The 21,856-nt window shown below is 31.1% G+C and overlaps 1 protein-coding gene across 2 annotated transcripts in view; it reads left to right on the top strand.

Moving 5' to 3' along the window:
- The window catches only part of LOC124369033, an 86,427-nt gene that overhangs the window by 27,705 nt on the left and 36,866 nt on the right, over positions 1-21,856 (top strand). For both annotated transcript variants that reach the window (XM_046826712.1, XM_046826713.1), the window contains exons 6-11: positions 1,534-1,755; positions 6,788-7,115; positions 14,087-14,248; positions 16,538-16,745; positions 19,192-19,389; positions 19,832-19,928. In XM_046826712.1, the coding sequence (XP_046682668.1) occupies positions 1,534-1,755; positions 6,788-7,115; positions 14,087-14,248; positions 16,538-16,745; positions 19,192-19,389; positions 19,832-19,928 (1,215 nt within the window). The remainder of the gene's footprint in view (positions 1-1,533; positions 1,756-6,787; positions 7,116-14,086; positions 14,249-16,537; positions 16,746-19,191; positions 19,390-19,831; positions 19,929-21,856) is intronic.

Genomic DNA, 21,856 nt, shown 5'->3' with positions numbered 1-21,856 from the left:
CAACTATACTGACAGTATAGGTGGATGAGTGGATTTAGAATTTAAATTATTTGTGAATATAAGCATTCACAAAGTTTAATTTTTATGGTACTGTTCATCTATTACACACGAAAACAACTTGAGCAGATAGAACTTTGTGTTTAAAATTCAAATATCGGAACGTAATATTATAATGTACCGGAATGAAATCGGCCAAAAACTTAATAAGTATACTATCAGAATGGAACGCCATGGAACTGGAACTATTTTGTGGAACTAGTTCTGAGCCTGGAACGTTCCGGTCGGAACAGTTCCAGTTTCGGAACGGCCTGGCACACCTCTAGTCTGAGCAAATAATGTGTCCTTGAGATGATTCACACTCCCTCTCCTTCAGCAACCGCCATAGTCCTGTGCCACACTGGCCGACTCACATTGCAGCTGTTAATCATCTCCCACACTTCTGCCACCATTCCCAGAGTATAACTTATACAACACATTTGTACATAGTTAATTTTCCCTTCATACCCATTCTAATAGGATATTTTTAGATGTAATTGGATTAACCGAAAAATTAGTTATCTAAAATGGCTGCCTCTCTTTATTTCGGATAACCGGGATTTTGCTACATAAATAATTATTTATTTCAATTTTTACTGAGTGCCAATTCTTGAATTTAGAATAGAAGGCACTTCTTTGGATTTTCCAAAGTTTGTTTTATGTATCAGGAAAGAAAATAAGATACAAACAATAAAATATACAAACAGTTTTACATTTTATTTTTGTCCCTGTAGGTTCTGTTTATTATTACTTTTATGGTTGAAATAATAGAAGACCAATACTAAACAGATATAAAGTGTATTTCTATAAATATTAAAGGATTATGTTTTTAAAACGTACTTGATTCAAACGCAAAGAAAGAACAAATTAATTTAATACGTCTGTTTACTTACATTAAACATACTGATTGCTATAGCAAACTCAGGACCAGGCTGGGGCTAAAGATCAGCTCACTCAGTTAAGATCGGTAGTTAACAGAAGCTATCATACCCCCATACATTTCTCTGTGTGGTTTCCCCTAGGCCCTCACTCCCCACATCTACAGTACTGTACTGTGTGCTTGGAGCTCCCAAGCAATGCTGTCACCAAATCACTTCACTAAATGTCAAGCAGGACTTTTTGAAGTTTAAGGAGAGTAGTTGTGCATTTCTAGCATGCCGTATATGTGTTGTGTGTAAAATGCTCATCACTGTAAGTGATCAAGAGTATTTATTTATTTGATGTACTGCCATATATTTACAAATAAACTCTCTACCTCATTTTTTATTTATTGAAGCATTGCTTCGTCCCACCACTAAAAGAGGAGAATTGGAAAGTATTAAAAACAAATAACTATAATTAATATTCTAATAAATATACATGTAATCACAGTATGTTACAAATTACAACTTTTACTGTTATTAGTTAATAAATAAATGTGTAAAATTGTGTTATGGCACATTAAATGCAGATTATTATTTATATTTGTCAATTATTATACTATTTTTTGTTTTTTAGAAAAATAATTATTCCCAAGAAGATACTAACAGAAAAATAATTGAAATTTACAATAAACAATTTTCAAGGCCATATCAAGGCATGCAAGAAGAATGGGAAAAGTTCAAGGGAATTATCAAAAAATTCAATTTTACTTCTGACCAGAAAATAGAGATACAAGAATTATTTTATGCTAATTCTGAAGAAGCAGAACAAATTTTAACAGAGTATCCCGACAATTTGGTAAGTTTAATTTATTCAATATTTGCTTTGTCTTGCTTGGTTGAATCTTTTATAACTAATTTTTTATGTGTTAAATTCTCATCTTTAAATATGAATGTTTTGTAAGAGATAACTTTGAGATTTTAAAATGCAAAATTTAATAAATTTTAAGCTAAACATTGTATTAAGTTATTGTAGTTTTTTATCCTTTCTTTATTGTAGTTATTGATCCTTCTTGCCTACTTGTCTTTTATTGTGTAAACGGCTGTTACTTGTGCCTTTCTTTGCAGACATCTTACCCTCCCCTATCCCAATAAAGCTTGCATATGAGGTAATGTGAATGTCTATGAAAAGTTTTACATGGACATTTACATTTCAGTTGCACAACATTTGGTTCAGTAGTTTCTATTGTAACTTGCTCAATTAATTGTGCAGCTGTACATTTTGAGAGCCAAACTGTCTTATTTTGTGTATTTTTGAGGTGACATCAATGTCTGAGAAATGGAAATAGGGAGCAGTCTGTAATGTTTGTGTTTAAATATCATATTGTTCTTTTCAAATAAACAGAATTATGATTACCAAAAATCAGAATGTAATAAAAACTTAATCCTGGATAATTAAACAAAATTTATCAGTGTTTATAATTTAGGGAAGGTAAACATGTACCCTTTAATATGTATACTTTATCTATTTATTAGCCACTTAACAAAGTTATTTTACATCAAAAGAAAGAAAAAAAATAAACAATATTTTGTGCCCCAATATCTAGCATAATTCTTTAACTCTAAATTTTTCAGAAACTACTATAACCTATTATACTCATCAGCTCTGAAACGTATTTTATTGATTATCCAGGACAAAATTCCAAAGTAATTAGAAAATTTACCATACGTTCTTCAAATACGGGCTTTGTTTTACTTTTTATCTAGGAATCATGATGAAATCTTTTACTAACAAAGCTTTTGTGGGCCTATGTTCATATTACAATTTTTCATTACATTTACAATGCACTGTAGAAGTAGGAGGAGAACGTCATAAACCACCCTGTATAATGTACCTTCAACTCTAGTAAGTAGAGTCTGAAGCGATAAATAATGTGAATGAAGCACTAAATCATTTTTTTTATTAAATTAAACAAAGTGATTTTAAAATAACACATCTTTTTGTTATAAAGTGTTGTTTATGTTAAGAGGTGGTTAGTTATGTGCTTGATTTAATCATTAACCACTGGATTATGTTGGGCCTATGTAACAAGCCAAGGCTAGTCACTTAACAAGTTAGTGATAAGACAGGATGTTAGAGGAAGGTGATGTAAACCGTGAAACTCAGTCACTTAAGTGAGAGATAGATGAATGATGGCATCAAGTTCTTAAGGGAAATATACACCCATAAGGCCCACGTATTAAATTGTTAATAGCCATAAGTCTAATAATATCATTTTAGTCAGTTAGCTGAGCAGGTAAAGAATTCTTAGGTAGAGTTGGATGTAAAAAAAAACTCTTGTTACTTGATACTATTTCTTGCACTACAGGATCACAAGATCAGAGGTCACATATGAAAACAAAACTGGGTAACAAAAGATTATTACAAAAATAGTAAGAACGAATTTTAAAATGATAAAAATATTTTAATTTTACACCAAAATATTCAACACCTACAATCTCGCCTAGATTAACAATTAAATTTAGAGGAAATTAAACCTGATAAATTGGCATTATCAGAACATAAAATGACCACAGCAGACTAAGTATATCTCAACACAGAAAATTACACAGTGAGGTTGTTTTTTTTCTCGTAAAGATGCTCTTGGTAGTTGGGTTATAATTTTAGCCCACAAAAATATTACTAGCTAAATTGTCTTGATCCCTGAAGTGCAGGAAATGGTACTCCAAAAAGAACTAAATTGGTTTATTTCCTATCTTAACAATAGGCAACAGTATGTGAAAACACAATTCACAGAAAATATCAAAGGCAGCACTTATTCAAGGAAGGCTTTCTCAGCTCAGCAAACAATCAAGTACGGAGTTCCCCAAGGCTTAATATTGGGACCCCTCTACTTTTTATTTGCTACCTTGGAGGGATAACCAAAAATATTAATTTAAGTAAAATGTGTATATATGCAGATGATTTTAATATGGTAGTAACAGGCAATACAAAGGAAGAGACAGAAATTTCTACCTATATTGAGTTAGCAGCCATCGAAGGATTCTTAAAAAATCATGACTGAATTCAAAAAATTAAATTTTATAAAGTTCTCGACAAAACAATATCTGCACAAAATTGAGCCATAACTTATAATTGGCAATGATCTCATAACACAAGACAATTTTACAAAACTTTTAGATATAATCACAGATAAACATCTTTCTTTGAATAAATGTGTTGAATGTGTATTAAATAAAATGTTATCTGAAATCTAAGCCTTATGGCACATGTCAAAGTTATGTGACCAAAGTGCTCTAAAAATGTATTATGCACACATTCGTTCACAGAACATATGGGATAAGTATCTATGAGGCAACATCCAAACAAAATCTTGACAAGACACCAAAACTGCACAAAAGAAAACAATTCGAATAATACGAGGGTCGTCCATAAAGTAACTGCCTTTGGGCGTGGCGCGATAAGTAGTGGGGGTAGCACCGCCATTCTCACATCGGTTTGCGCAGCCGTTCAGTACGCTTCTAGCTGTGCAAGTGAGAGCATCGTGCGATCGCGCGTTCTTTTGTTACAACGTAAAAACATGAGCGCCATGATAGAAAATCCCGCCAAGTGTGAAGTACGTGGTGTAATAAGATTTCTGTGGTCGAAAAGTTGCACAGCAGCTGAAATTCATCGTGAATTGAGTGCGGTGTATGGCCCAAACATTATGAGGGAAGGTGTAGTCCGTCAATGGGTTCGTTTTTTTTTTTTTTTTTTAATGGAAAAACGAACGTTCACGATGAAGACCGGGGTGGTAAGCCATCTCTCGTCAGTGATGACTTGGTGAACAAAGTGGATGAGAAAATTCACAAGAACCGTCGCTTCACAATCTCGGAACTTTCGGATCATTTTCCTGAAACCTTTTACTGTGAAACCTTAAAATGGCTACGACGAGCAATTCAAAACAAGTGTCATGGTCTTCTGACATCTGGTGTTGTGTTTGTCCATGACAACACCCGCCTTCATACAGCTCAAAGAAAAACAGAACTTTTGGAAAAGTTCAAATGGGACGTTTTTGAGCCCCCCCCCCTCCCCCTACAGCCCGGACATGGCTCCCAGTGATTTCTATCTTTTCCCGTACATGAAGCGGTGGCTTGCATCTCAGAGGTTTGCGAGTGATGAAGAGCTTCAAAACGCCGTGACAGGTTGGCTACGTTCTCAGGCGGCAGATTCTTTTAAAGACGGAATTTCAAAAACTGTTAAAAGATATGATAAGTGCTTGAATTTGTATGGTGAATATGTAGAAAAGTAGAGAAAAGCTGTAGTTTTAACATTTATATAATAAACTTTTTGTATCTCAACTGGTTTATTTTTTATTTCAAAACGGAGGTTACTTTGTGGACGACCCTCGTATAAAACCTAAACAGACAAGATTCAGAAAAACGCCTGTTTAGTGAGCTCAAAATCTCAACAATTTATAGTCTTTGTGTTACGGAGATTATTAAGTTAGTATGTTGAATGTAATTCTATAGAATTAACAACAGTAACGCATGACTACAATACATGTAATAAAACCAGCACTTGCAAACATAACTTGACATTCAATGAAATGAAAACAGAATAAATGGGGGGGGATGTTTTAGCTGTTTATCCAAAGAAATAAAAATTAAAGTAGCAAAAATTTTGATAGTGAAGTTTAAAAAAATGTATCACAAATAAAGCTCTATACTCAATTAGAGAATTATTCTCAAACAATTAGCAGAAAACTGCTTAAAAACTAACTGTAAATATTAGTTTTAGGTTTTTATAGATATTGATGCTATTTTCATACGGTTGATGTTTACATTTAATGTATCACAATATATATTTTGGAATAAAGGAAATTCTATCTCTCTATCTCTCAATTTTTAATCCCGTTTTTCTTGGAAAGTATTAAAGTTACAATAATAAAATTTTTACCACAGTGTACTGTATTAGAAAGGATCCCTACCTGTTATATTTTTTTATTATAAAGTAAATGTATGAATTAAAAAAAAAATGTTATAAATTTTAAATGCTAAATTAGTTTTAATTTTTTGTATTTTTCAACCAATTACAAAAATCCTTAGTACAGATTCAGAAGGCAGGCGTACATTATAAGTGGTAAAAATTTGTTTAAATTCGGTTTTGTGGTCTTTGAGAAAAATGGGAATACATGAGCAAAAGAACAAGTTAAAAAAAAAAATCTAGGCCAACTGAAAATTAAAGCTTAACTTTGAGTTTGCACAAAGTTTTTCCGGCTTTGATTCCGAGATCTTTCAACACTTAATTTACCCTCATTAAAACCAATCACATTACAATATCTACCACATTACAAGGTTTGAATGCCAATAAAATTTATTTTTGGTATCCTGAACCACAATACAGAATTGAAACTTTCATTGTCATTTTGCGTATGTACTTGTAAGCATTTTTTATAATTTCTGGCTGAGCTAGGTCTTTGAATATTGGTTTTATAGTCTTTATATTATTCCACAGCACTTTAACAATTAAAGTTGTTTGTGAATAAAACAGAATACAATTCCAGCTGATATAGGCAGCAGAGAAAATATAAGTTTGCTGGAAAGTAATCCTTGTAAGCATGTCGGTGTAACTAAAAGTGTCATTCTAGGAGTAGTTTTCTATTTCTGTACAGGCATGTTAAAAATAATTAATTACACATTCAGTACAAAGTTGAACATTCATGTATGTCACATCACTCACAATTAAATACACTATAAATAAAAACATTGTTTTTATACAAATGAATTTCTTACCGAAAATTGGTGTACATCTCCCCTTGTTTTTTTACCAATAACGTTTTAGGATTTCAATATAATTGATATATTAATATGATTAATTTTTTATTGTATCTCAAATATTTGTGTTTCAGGAAGAGAATGAAAGATTGCACCATTTAAAATTTGAATTCTGGGTGGACAATTTGCTTAACAAGAGTCCGCCAAGCGTGGATTTAGTAGACATCCTATGCGAAGAATCAATTTTCAATGATCCAGATAGTTTTTGTTTCTATCATGTATATGTGAAAGTACTTGCTTCAGAAGCTTTCTCTGTGGATCCAAATAGAGAGCATAAATTGTTTTCTATAGTTAAAAGAGCATTAACTTATGGCAGAAGTGGATGTTCCAATGCAAATGGTAGATTCATTGAGCATGCACTTATTGTTAGTGCTGATATTTTAAATTATGAAATGTTTTCAGGTGAGTAGTTTTAATATTTTATCTGTGTTAATGTAATAACAGCCTGTTTTAAGCCATAAACATTATATTCTTATTTATTTGGTTTATGAATTAATTTGTATTTTATTTCTATATTATTCTATTATATTTCATTTTTGTATTTTTAGAAAGCTAAACATAATTCTCATATATTTTTCTAGACTGGTTGGTATATACAGGGTGTTCACAAAAGGGTATCACAACCTTCTGTGGCTGATAGCACTCATCACGTGTACTTCCAAACAAAAAATGTCCCATAAACATAGGTTGAGAAATTTCATTTAGCCACTAGCCACCATTTTTTATTTTTTTATTTAAAAAATGTCTAGCACTAGTCAAGCTACATATACCAAACTTTACACATAAGTAGTAATAAATAAGAGGAGAATAAAAAAAAATAAAGGTGTGATTTGCTTTATTAATATTGCTTTATATAATATTAATATGCTCAATTAATATTAACACTTTCACTGCCTCCTCATATTTTTGACAACTTTCTTAACTGCCACCCATTTTAAAGTTTTTTTTAATAATATAATTTTTAACCATTTATAAGAAAACTATGGGACTTACCCTTATTTAATGCTGAGTTCTTCCTCTTTTTACACCAATGCTCGTGCATAAATATTTTTAAATAAAAGTCTTGTTTTAAAATTAAAAAACAATGTTTTTTTTAAAAAAAAAGTTTACAAAAAAATTGACATGTACTAGTTTATAATATAAATATAATTCTCATTATTATTTGCTGTATTTAGTATTGTTATTACTGTAACTATAGCTACATTTATTTGCAATTGAAATTCACTTATGTTTAAATAATTTTTAGTGTGGAAAGTCTTGAAACATTGTTCTTTACACATGGAAATTTAGCACTTGCTTGTGTCTCTTCTTGCAACCCTGCCTGATTATTTTTTTAGTTATCAAAGAGCATAATAAGAGTTTTTATTACTATTTTGCTTATATTTCTCATTTGATTAGCAAAAAAAAAAAAAAAAAAAAAAAAAAAAAACAGTGTCAACAAATTAATTGCATCTCCAAGAAGTCTATGGTCCATCACTTTCACTGTCACTTGGAAATCTGAGTAACTCTTCTATCACTTGATTGTCCTCAATATTGTCATGATTCATTGTATTTACTCACAAAAAATCGTTGTAAAGTAAATAGCAAGCAGAACAATTATAATGCATACGATGATTTAGTAGATTGGTGATAACAAACGGCTGCCGCACCAATGAGTTCGTAAACAAGCCACTTTTTCCTGATGACTGCCAACAACATTTCATACATCATAATCCATAGAGTATGAAATAAAAACGTGGAAATAGCGAGTGACTATCACTACCGTAGTCCAAATACGTTTAAATGCATTTTTATTACTGTAAAAGTAGGCGCTGTGAATAGATGTCGGCAGTGTATAGAATTCTATGCACAACGTCAAATGACGTCTGCAGTGAAAAATGTTAACAAAATGGTGCTTGTTGGAAATTGTTGTTAGAGTTAAATAACAAAAAACAGTATAGTTATGTACAAGATACCAACTATTTAGTTATTTTTATAACGATTCCAATGGTACTATTCTCAACGAAATCTGTCAATCTATAAGTTTGCACGATAGAGGATTGTTTACACAAGCAAGGAGCAACAAAGATTTAGTCACTTGAAAGGTATCAGCTGTGTTGCATCAGTCATAAAATATTTACAAGATGCTAACTATTTTGCAATTTGTATAATAATTCCAACAGTACTTTTTTAAACGAACTCCGTCAACGCATAAGCGAGCACAACCACTTTCAAGAAACGCTTGCACAAGTAGGGAGCAACAAGTAACAAATAGCTGATACCTTTGAACTGTGAACATCAAATTTCTTTTCAAACTTGCAAAATCTGCATGTGAAACATAAATTACGAGGGCCATCCGGAAAGTAGTACCCGTTTCCGCCACGTGAGGCGCTGACAACGCGAGTAGCCGCCGGTCAAGGTCAGATCGCTTCAGTGGCTTGTCTGCCTTCTCTGTTACAAGTTCCGTGACGCTAGCATTGCCTGTGTTGTTTCTGTGGCAGTTCATAATGTTTAAAAAAATTTAAAACGCCGCCAGTTGTGAAGTGCGGGCTGTAATAAAATTTCTCAACGCAAGAAACGTTCGACCTTGTGATATTCATCGCCAATTAAAGGAAGTGTATGGAGACAATGTGATGGAAGAGTCATCTGTTCGGCGCTGGTGTCGTAATTTCAACTTGGGGAGGGGGAACACACACGACGATGAGCGTTCAGGGAGACCATCTGTCATTACACATCAACTGCTGAGGTCAGTAGACAAATTCGTGAGGCGCGTCACAATTGATGACATCTGTGAACATTTCCCTAATGTTTCTCGAACATTAAAGCAGATGTTCATGAAATTGTCAAAGACCATCTGCATTATTCAAAAATTTGTGCAAGGTGGGTCCCTCGCATGCTTACAGATGAGCACAAAACCAAGCGTATGGCTGCTGTATTCACATTTTTGGAACGTTATTCTGATGAAGCAGACACGTTCTTGAATCACATAGTTACTGGAGATGAAACTTGGGTTTGTTATGCTTCACCTGAGAGTAAACGACAGTCAATGGAGTGGCATCATACTCATTCACCAAAGAAACCAAAAAAATTCAAGACTTTTCTGTCTACCAGGAAACTTATGGCAACCATTTTCTGGGATCGACGTGGTGTACTGCTTATTGATTTTATGGCCCGTGGAGACACTATTAACACTGATGCGTATTGTGAAACATTGAAGAAATTACGGCGGGCAATACAAAATCGACGGAGAGGTCTATTGTCTGATGGCGTCATTCTCCTCCATGACAATGCCATGCCTCATGCAGCGGGGATAACACAACTTCTGCAGCAAATCAATTGGGAAATTTTCGACCATCCACCATATAGCCCGGACTTGGCCCCTTCAGATTTTCATCTCTTTACAAAACTTAAAGAGTTTTTGGTGGGAAAAAGATTTGACATCGATGAAGAACTTAAAGAAGGCGTTACTACATATTTCAATCGGCTGGCGGCGGAGGAATATGACGCTGGAATACAAAAAACTCGTCACACGTTATGACAAATGCTTAAATTTGCTTGGAGATTATGTGGAGAAGTAGTTTAAGGTATGCTCTTTTCAGTAAAAATGTTTATATTTGTTAATATTTACTTCTGTGTCTTTATTTCACAAACAGGTACTACTTTCCGGATGGCCCTCTTATATTAAAATAAAGTGCATAAAAATATTTGGTTTAATGCAATTTTATGTTATGTTGAATAATATTGTACACTGACTAGATATCTTGATGTTTCGTAGTTTTTATTTTATTGATTGATTTGATTATATTTTTGACTTTATTCAATGTACATCTTGTGTGTGTTTTTGAATAAAGAATTTATGAATATGAATAACGAACTATGTGGGTCAAAACTTCATGTGTTTTTCTCTAAAACAACAATAGTACAAGCACTGTATCTTTTTTGAATAAATTTATATGGATTTTCAAAGTTGTAAAGTCCTTTTTGAAGCACTCTATATAATATATATGTTTTCTGTGTAATATATTTTTTATTTGGTGCATTCAGATATTTTTTTATTAATAGGAGGATAGAAATTTATAAATTCTGCTCTCTCAATATAGCAAACATTAGGTAATGTATCATTTTTTATTTTAAAATGTACATGAATTTAATGTCTTTTATAAGAAAAGATATAAATTCTAATCAAATAATACAAAGTATTTAACCCTTTTACTGCCGGCCATTTTTTTATTGTACCAGTCAAAATTGCCAAGGAGGAAAATCACTGTTGTGCATTCATTTACAAAAAATGCTGTATCTTTTTTATTTTTCATTAGATTTGCATGAATTTTTATTTTATTTACTCGTATTTAAATGCTGTTTTTTAAATAATAAAAAGACATTTTAATTTGAAACAAACACATTATTTATTTTTAAAAATGATATAAATAAAAAATAAATAAAAAAATAAAAATTGTGTTTGGCATCTGATAATTTATTTTTAAAATTATACTAAAATTATGAGCATGATATCATTATAAACTAGAGCAATTGCTTAGAACATATACCAAATTTGAAGGTGCTACCTTGAAACATAACTGCACTATGAGGATTTTCCCAAAACTGGTAGGCCTCCTCTAGGCCTACCAGTGGAATTTGAAGGTAAACTTATCTGTGCCACATCCCCCTCACTATCTAATAACTCCTCATTATCTGATGGTAAGATACAGTCAGGATCGTCATCAGTGTCATCCACATCACTTTGATTGTCATCAATAGCCCTAACAATAATATCAGATTCGTTCTCGGCATCTGAATCTGACAAATTCTGAAGGAAATCGTCACTTAGTTCGTCTTGCACTTACTTATTGTTCCCTCACTCACAGGAGAGTTAGATGTAACTCTTTTACTCATTTTATCCTTGATCAACAAAAGTAACACTTCAAAAAACTTTCGATAACATTGTAAACAACAACAATGAACGAAGATTTCAGTAACATAATCCGATCATCTGGTTTTGACAGCTGTCTAGGTAGTTCGTCAATTCTAGTCAAAGACGACAAAAATAGAAATCCAAAGTTCTTCAAATGGCTTCTTTCATTATCCTTTGCTCCTAAACAACCAAAATACCGAATATTTTGGCATTTGAACATAACAGTAGCCAGTAACGATAAAAAAAACAGACGTCCGACATATCGGACGTTGGCGTTTTCGGCAAAAATGCCGACGTCCGATATGTCGGACGTCGGCAGTAAAAGGGTTAAAATTATAAAATTTTCAATTTCAGCTATATACGGTTTGCATAAGATAATCACCATGATCTATAGTATTATTCCAATCAAATGAATCTTTAAATTCTTCCATCAATTCTGGACTCAAGTGTTAATAAAGGTAAATAACAGACGTATAATTTCAATTGATAATACATTTTTTTTTTATTAGGTAATACATTTTGTAGTGTTATACCAATTTAATTTATTTATGTATAATCTCATCATGTCTTCGGGCATATGCGTAGGATGACCTATTGGTGGGGGGGAGGGTTATGACTAAAAAATTTTCTGTATCTCCCAGTCAAGCTGGGGTAAGAAATGCTTCCCCAAGGTATATGCAAAATGCTAAAATATTAAAAACGGCTATTGAATAAATGGAAATTTAACCTTTTACATACTGCCCGATAACAAATTTCCAAAAAATAACGCTGTAGTAAAGAAAATGACAGAGGTTCGGAAAAATGGCTTTTTTTAGAATTACAAGACATATCCTTTACCTTTTACCTAGAATTTATATGTTCTAAAATGGGCTTCCAGAATGTATCTTTTACCTGAAAATATGGGCGTACAATCATATTACTTAAATAATATGTATTTTACATTGAAATGCTCTTTAATTTCAAAATATGCCATCTCTGATATTGGGCTATAAATCGACATGTATTTTATAAAGTATATATTTACTCTGTATACGACTTCACTAATTTTTAGGCATGAAACTAGTAATTGTATGTTGTTTACCGCCACTGAGCTGTTAACATTCACTGCGTGCATTGTGCATGGATGCGGCAGACGCTCAGCGATGAACAAAAATAAACAAAAATGTCTGAACTTCAAGTTAAATATTATTTACAAAGCATGATATTTCGTTACTTTGGTTGTCTAAGTTTGAGTTTCACACACAAAATGTAACAGAAACACATTATGGGGATCAGTAAATAACCATCCTAATAATTAATGAAAATATTCAAATATAAATCAACGGAAAATAAATAAATTTTGTTTGTTGGTGATTTTAATTTCATCCTACTAGTCATAACAAAAACTGTAATGCCATATTAGATATTCTTTTTGGTTACAGTTTTAGACAGGCTATTACAGGCATCAACTTGAGTATTACAACTGTTTTTTCTTTCTCACTAGCCAATATGTTTTTGAGATATCCCCTTACTTGACTGGTTTGTTAAAATCTTCCAACGCTCAGGGTGTTTTCTCATATGATTTTAATATTAATAAAGCTGTCCTTATCCTGAAGAGTTGAAATGTTACCCTTGATAGATAGAGGACAATATTGATGACTCAATTTGTTTTAATATTTGGGAAACTGCATAACGTAAAATATGTACTACTTTCTTGCAACCAATATGTTCATCTCAATTTAGGTTCCATAATAATATCTCCACATTTTTCATTTCTTTATTTGTTCAATATCAGTGGCTACCGTTAAGTCAAATGAACATAATTGTATTCTTTTTTTTATTTAATTAATGCTTTTGAAATTGCCTGAAACAAGACTCTCAGGGTGGCTTCAAGTGTAATATTTGAGTCTATGCTGAGATATCTTTGATTTTTAGTTTATACTTAAAATCCTTAATCTTCTTTCCAAATCTTATCATATAACTCATTAATTCTATCAAAACTCATATCAGAACCAACATAAATATTATAAATTTTTCTTGAATAATGATCATCCTGCTTAAAACACATTATAAAATCTTTTTTAATAACATCTTGATTTTCTAAAGGTTTAAGAATTTGGTTTACGGTTGTTTAAAGAAACAGTATCTTCTTAAGAATTGCAGTATCATTCCATGTTTCCATCATTCCAATCTGGTACACAACGGCTGTTGTGAAAAATCACTTGTACCTGTAACGTGTTAATTATCATTAAAAAGTCATCTTTGAGGTAACAAAGGTGATACAGATAAAATGGATACCCTGTATGTACCTTGTAGTATTTATGTTCACAAAGTAATAAGGTAAGTTTGAAAGTGTGTACTACTGTAAAATATATGCCTATTAAAATTTTGTGTTGATTGATACAATGAAACGTGAAATATTATATTTTCACTAATGTATATTACTTTTATTTTTTATTCTATTTTACATTTTCATATAATATCAATTATGTTAATTTTTCAGAACTTGTGGATAGGACAATGAGATCAGTTTCAGTGTTTTCATGCCAAAGTACGTGGTTCTACAGTAGAAGAGCTATCATAAACGCAACAAAAAACAAAATATTGTCTGAAGGTCGGGATGTATCTGAGCTCAAGAAGGTCTTTGAAAGAACAATTGAACCAAGTAAGATGACTAAAGATCTCTAGTGATATTATTATTTTAAGTTTACTTTTTAGTGAACTATATTTCCTTTCTCAGTAAAACTACTTCATGGATGAGCATCACTGACAAGATATCTAGATCATACCTTATGGGGAACTCAGATGAAACATATAGAAGTTTCAAAAATGGCACAAACACAAAATTTCTTCCTTAAGTTTTATGCAGATTTTATTTATGCCATTTTAAACTGTTTCGATAATAAATGGTTTCGTTCCGATAAAAAACTGAAAACTGGTAGATATACTTTTTCTGAATAAAGTTTTGAAGATTTTATAGAAGTTGAGATTTTTGCTGGAATATTTTTACATTTTTAAATTTGTTGGCAGTTAAAAATACTATTATTGTTTTAGAAATTAGTTGATTATTAACAAAATGTTGTATCTATTAGTAAAAGTTATTCAATACCTATTATTATAGTGTTCATTGTAATTGCACACACAGTAAAATGCATGCATAATGACATTAACAAGCTCTACATAGTGTAGTATAACTGGGGTGAAAAGTTAGCAGCACAAATTAAATTAAAACCAGTTCAGTACAAAAGCAACTTAACCCCTAATGGTTTTATTTTTTTACCTAAAATTGTGTTGTTTTACTGATTTTTCTTTGCTGTTTTTACAGAGGTTTGTAGAGTTTATATATAGACTTTTATGGGAAGTAAGTTAATTTTAATGTCTTTTTTCAAATTTTTATTCTTTTTAATATATTGTCCACTAAGTCATTTTTACTATTTGTGTCTGTGTCATCATCGCACAAACAAAGCCAATCATCTATTTTGTGCGTGTGATACTTCCATGGTATAATAAACACTACAAATAAAATCATAAAATACTCCAGGACGGTGACATGCAACAACACGTGGTAGCTGTCTGCAATGTGCGACTATAGTGAACTCACCAACGCGCAAACACTAATGACAAAGGACCAAGGAAGTGTTGACATCAAGTAGAAAATGCCAGAACTACTTGTGTGATGTGCGGTTGTCATAGAAATACTTCTTACGCCATATTACGGCAGGAAACAAAAAAACAGGAACAATATACAGAGTGAGTTTTATGTCCCGGCACACCTGGATATAATTTAAACGGCCCGAGATATCTATGTGAAACCTTGACCCTACCTATTATAACCTATTTTTTTAATTTTTCAAGTTGTTGAAAATTTTCCCCCCCTTTTCTAAAGGGGGGTAAAGGGGGGCAACTAAAAATTTTCAAATACAAACCCCTATCATGTGACCCCTCATTTTAAAAGGTAATAAAAAAAGGAATCCAATAATATAAACTAGAGGTCTCTACGTTTATTTTAACAGATTTTATGACAAAATTACAATTGAGTAAAGGTGGGGCAACTAAACATTTTCAAATACAAACCCCTATCATGTGACCCCTCATTTTAAAGGGAATAAAAAAATAAATTCAATAATCCAAACTAGAGATGAGTCTTTAGTCTCTATGTTTATTTTAACTGATTTTATGACAAATTTACAATAATAAAATCAGTAACTGTCTCGTCCTGTTTATCGTAACATGAGTCAACACTAACGCAAATTCTAAAAACAGTTACCAGTTTTAATGTAGCAGGTGTTCAAACTGTTCACCTTCGGCTGTTTGACAGTGTGCTAGACGTGTGTAAAAACTTCAGACACGATAGGGGTTTGTATTTGAAAATTTTTAGTTACCCCCTTTACTTAATTGTAAATTTATCATAGCATCTGTTAAAATAAACGTAGATGCTTATTCATTTATTATTTACTAGGTAACACCTAGATTGGTGTGTGGTAATGTGACAGACAAGGGTTAGAGCTGGCTGTAGTAAACTGACCTTGAGTTTTATTTTATAAGAATCTCATGTTTTACTTCTATGTCTCATCTTTACAGAACCATGGGAGATGTCTCATTTTTAATATACAAGTCTTACGGATCCCAATGCTTTTGTCGTTAATAAACAATAAAGTCGATAGTAGTGTTGATTTAAAAGCATACTTTTAATAACAAATAACACCATAAGCTAATCAACATTGAAAAATATTAAAAGCATTTGGATGATTTAAATTAACACATCCCCATAATTCAACAACCAAATATAAGGGCATGGCAGTGTTTTAAGGATTAGCATTGCCCTTATTGGGCTAAAATCAAGGGTTACCAGTTCCAGCTCTTATGAAACTAGATCGAATTTGCCACTTAAAAATTTAACTTCCTCTTATTTTGTTTATTATCATGCATTGTATGTATTTATTTTTTTTTACAGTGACATTAGAATTTTTTAAGAACAATACACTACCTGAAGAAACTAAATATTTATCTGGTATCGATAAAATACTTTTAGAACTATTCAAGGTCTGGATTCATGGAGAAAAGGCAATAAGGCAACTATCTTACCCTCTGATGTTTGGCATATGGAGAGAATACTTGGATAGTAATCCACTTGTTCTTTTAGCTTACGGGGACCTCGTCAGGTTAGTAATTGTTATCTACGTTTCTGGAAATCATTTTAGTAGATTGCGTAACATTTCAATAGTTTTCTCATGCTCTAAAGGTAGACTCATTGTTAATGGTATTTTTACTAGTGTGTTGGTTAATATTGTGTTTTTTTTTACCACTACTACCATTTTAACATTCTGATTTTTTAATAGTTATGTTCATAGTATAAATTATTATGATTAATCGGGGTTTGTTTAAAAATGATAAAGGTGAATGCTACTCACTTATATTTTCATTAAAATTAACGTGACTGTAATTTTATTTAGTTTTTCATTCTTCATTCTGTGTATACTATTTTGTTTAACTGTATTTTTTCTTTTCTTATTAATATGTGAATATACCGAGTTTTATTTCTTAATCTCAACTGGTTTTCGTTTTAACGTTACTTTAAAAGGTGAAATAGTTTTTTTCTCTTTATGAGGCTTCAAAACAATTTGCATCCCTAAATTTAGTGAAAAGTTTAGGTATTACTAAATAACTTGTACTCATCTGAGGAACAAAGTAAAATGACACCTTATGTTTTTTTTTCTTTGCAGATACTGTATTATATTTTAAGATTCTTAACAGAAACAATGTTTTACAAAAAATCAATAACCTTAAAAGCAGAATGAAAGTCAATTTTGTAAAACTACCTGTAATAAGAGTTCTATAATCCCTAAAGAATTAAATTTTTAGAATTTTCTTTGCTAAAGGTTTTAAAATTAAAGTATTTATTTTAAAACTATGTTTAATTGAATAGTATGGCAATGGGCAAAGTTACTCCTTGACTAAAACTTGTAAATAAACATGATAAGTGCTTGCGATACATTATAAAAATAAAATTGGATCACCTGTTAAAACACACTACACTGCAAAAAAATCTTCCAAAAGTATTTTTGATAATTTTGGAAAATTACTAAACAAGGTAATATTTTTATCAAAGTCACAGAGCTAAAAACAAAATTTTTTATTTTCACTTCAAAATCCTCATAACCACTTTTACGAAGCCTAATGTTTAGTTGTATGGATACAACTAAAAAAAAATTATAGTATAGTATGCATTTTTTTATACCTTTCATGCATTTTTTATACCTGTGGCCCTACGTTTTTTAATAAGCTACCCTTGTCAATAAAAGAATCGGTAGGACTAAGAACTTTTAGCTTTAAGGTAAAAATATGGTTGTTTTCTTTGAGTAATTTGTAATTATTTTAAATTATTGTAATTTAGAACAATAAAATTTAAAACTTTATTATTGCTAAAATAGTTTTGATATTTTTTAAAAAATTATTAATTGTATTGCTTTATTAAATATAACAGTGTAATGGTGGCTGTATAATTTAATGTATTTATAGTGTGATACAAAGAACAGACATCACAGTGAGCGGCTCTGTGTCATTCAATTGAAAATCTGGACTCTAGCTTTTTTGTTGTTATTCTTTTTTGGCAATCTGGCCGCAATACTTGTAAACGTGGCCAGTTCTTATTCCGTATAAAGAGTTTTTGTTCTTTTTTATATGTAAAAAAATGCTTGAATAAATCATTATTTCATGCTTGAACCACTAAATATCTTAGCACTTGCAATGTCATATTGCCAGTTTTATCTTCACTCGGGAACCAAATAACCTTACAATTACAATTGATGCTTGCATTATTGTTCCATCCAAATATTTGCTTTGGAAAATATAATGGTTACATATTTATTTTGCAGACTTATTTGATTATGCATTGATACAGATGACTTAAGTCTCATGTTTGCAATGACTAATGTAGAAATGGAAATATCATCTAACATACAATTAACAGTGATCCTTTGTAGTTTGCAGAGTAAACACCTATTCACACCCTTGATTACTTCCAAATTCTTGGAGGGTTTAACATGGTATTAACTTTTAACCTAATAGGATTGCTTTTTTATCTTGGTTTAGTGGAAGTAGCCAGTGGGAAAATGGCTTCAACAAGAGAATTGCTCATAACTGTTAGATTAGATTTTGGCTACCTGACTTGTTAGTTGGGAGGTGCCATTTTTGAAAACTCTTACTCCAGTAAGACAGTCCTTTGTACAGGTCAGCTAAATGTAAAGGGTGTTTCGTCATTGAAAGAACTATTGAATTGTTAGTAGGGAAGCCATTTTGTAAACTCAGCTGGTGATATCGGTTTTGTCTATAGTTAGTCTGTTGGCTTTCTAAACTCACAGATTCCAACTTAACTATCACATTATTTCCCATCTGCCTATTATGGTAACAACAGCCATTTTCGGTTTACCGGTTAGGGTTGAATTTTCTACCCGATGGCTGTACAAAGTTCTACAATGGATTCATGCTTACCAGGACCCCCAATCCTACACAATCTATAATTTATATACATCATACAATAAGTACAAATGTTGTTTTATAGATTTGTGTATGTTGTCAGGATAGTACTATATATAGTGATTGTTTCAGGAGTTATGGAACTTACGAAGAAGCAGAAGATGCATATAAATATGCACTTGGTGAATTACAAACAATAAATGATTCAGAAAATACAAGTTTCTTGACTAGAAAATGTCATCTGCAGCTTTTATCCAATTATTTAGAACTTCAAATGACCAATGGTTCAGCAACAAATCAGGCCAGTCTAAGCCGAGAACTTTCAAAGTTGTAAGTTCATATACAGTAATTATTTATTGTTTTTCAATAAAATTAAAACTTGACACCATCTATTTGTGCATGTAGTATTGTTGCCTTAGCCTCTATTTTTTTAAGGAAATGGTATGTTTTTGATTTGTTTATCATTGGGAACACTTTTATTGCCATTGTATTTTATATTCTAAATATATATGAGACACAATGAAATTATTTAAAAAATCCTTTTATGTACATAATTACAAGATTAAAATACATTTGACATTGGCTGGAATTTAATAACCCACAATGAAGTTGACAATGTACTGAAGGTTTACATACTCTATAAACCAAACTAAATTATAGCTCTGTTAGCTCTAAATTGAACAAAAGAGTACTGTGAATATAAGTGTATTGCTTATTAATGACTAAAGTGTTAAACAATGTAATTTATGTACATGTTTTTGTTATTCTTTAGGCAATCGCTGTTCACACAAACCTACAATGAATTGTATGATACAGCTTCTGGAGTTAATGGGATTTCATTTGATACTTTGAATATTTCAGGAGTGAATGTAAGTGTTTTAGTCTTATTTAGTTTTTAAATGTTAAATTATATTCTATTTTATTAACTTGAAAATTTTGTTATACATGTGAAAGTGGTTCAAATATATTTTCATATAATGGAAGAACTCTGGTGATGAAGCAAAATAATCCCAATTAAGAATAATCAAGTCTGTCAACAAAAAAACTGATTTCCAAGATAAAACATATGTGAAAAAGAATTTAATTTAATTTTTTTTAACACTCAGTTAACTGCCACTAGATATAGCCATCATATATAAAAGTGGTATGTGTTACACATTAATAATCAAGCATGTATTTTATAAAATGTGTTTTACTGCTAATGTAAAATATTCATAATTAATTATGTGTTTATATCTCATGACAATGACAGTGGTAGCATTCTGGTTCAGGAGATAATATGTTTATGTGTAGCATATTGGTATTTCACTGCATATTTATTTGTTCTTAGCTGGAGCTGCATTTTTCCAGTAAACAATGCTAGTAATTCTGTATTCTGTAAATGTATATTTCTTCCTAGTTTTCAGAAGATGGAAGACAAGTTTTGTAGACCTTCGGGAATTTTCTGGGGTTGAGTTGTAAATAGCAAAACTGCAATATACTGCTCATACGATCTACCATTAATTTTACTTTGACTGATCTAATTGTAACGTTGTCCTAGTAAATGTTAGCTTTTTACTAATTTTTAAACTTACTATTGTGTTTTGATCAGTGTTTGTGACCATATTTTGACACTCACATTATTTATAAATGAAACGAACTTGTTTAAAACCGTTGATTTTATTGGCAATAGGACATGGAAAATTATTTTGTTTGTATGCAAAATTCGGGGAATTTCTTCAAGCCAACAACCTATATAGTTTAGTTTGTGGTGGTTTATGACTATCAGTAGTGGCCATAATTTATTGGCTTTAAAAGAAATATACTTATGTGTTTCTTTTACTACTATAAATAGCTCTTCTATTTTAATTTGGAGCACATTTCTGATTACACTTGCTATTTTGCTTTTGTGCTGATAAATAGTGTTACAGGACAGTTAATTTACTTCTTCAAATTCCTCACTTATGTAAAATAAATTTAAATTTACACAAATAATGTCATTGTCACAAAATGTTTAAATTTTAATCAAAATGAGGTAGAACATAATTTCTTTTAGTACAGTTTGAATGTATGATATATTTTTAAGGTAGTAACTAAACATTATCAAGCCTTTGGATAGACTTGTGTGGACTAAACATTTTTGGTTTGATAGTCCTGAAATTTTAAAGATATATACTTGAAAATGCAGGAATTGTACAGGAATTTCATGATTGAAGTTAGTTGGAGACTGAGAATATACTGTACTTACAATTACAGGAATCAAATGGAAAAATAAATTTTAAACTAAGCTATAACATTAAAATAACATTAATACATAACACAATGCATTTGAATACTTAAATATATTCACTTGGTTAATAAAACTATCATTAAAATAAAGTTGTTAGTTAAAATTTATAATTACTTCAAAAAGTAGATTTTTAGGTGTAGTAATGATGTACCAAGTGTTATTGCTTTATCTCTAATCGTTCAGAAAATATTAAGCCGGTGCTGGACTTTATGAACACCCTATATAATGAGGTTTGTAATAGGCTGTGTCATTAGAAACAGGTGGAGTTTTCAGTCGTGTAGTAATGACATGTTGATCCAGACATCTATGTTTATCTATGTATGATGTGTGATTTGTGTTATTTAAAATCTATAATGATGTTTATTCAACCGATAAGTTCATCTATTTTTAATCATTGACTACTATATGCCCATGGCGCAACACTGCGTCAAAACCTTTATAAGTATTAAATGTGTTCAGGGGCAAACACCAAAATGAGTAAACTTAGATTTATGTATTCTAGATGTATTTAGTCTCAAATTTGTGTGA

The sequence above is a fragment of the Homalodisca vitripennis genome, chromosome X (assembly GCF_021130785.1).
Source record: "Homalodisca vitripennis isolate AUS2020 chromosome X, UT_GWSS_2.1, whole genome shotgun sequence".
Lineage (NCBI taxonomy): Eukaryota > Metazoa > Arthropoda > Insecta > Hemiptera > Cicadellidae > Homalodisca > Homalodisca vitripennis.
The sequence above is the reverse complement of the archived record's forward strand: the minus strand, read 5'-3'. Positions and strand labels throughout refer to the sequence as shown.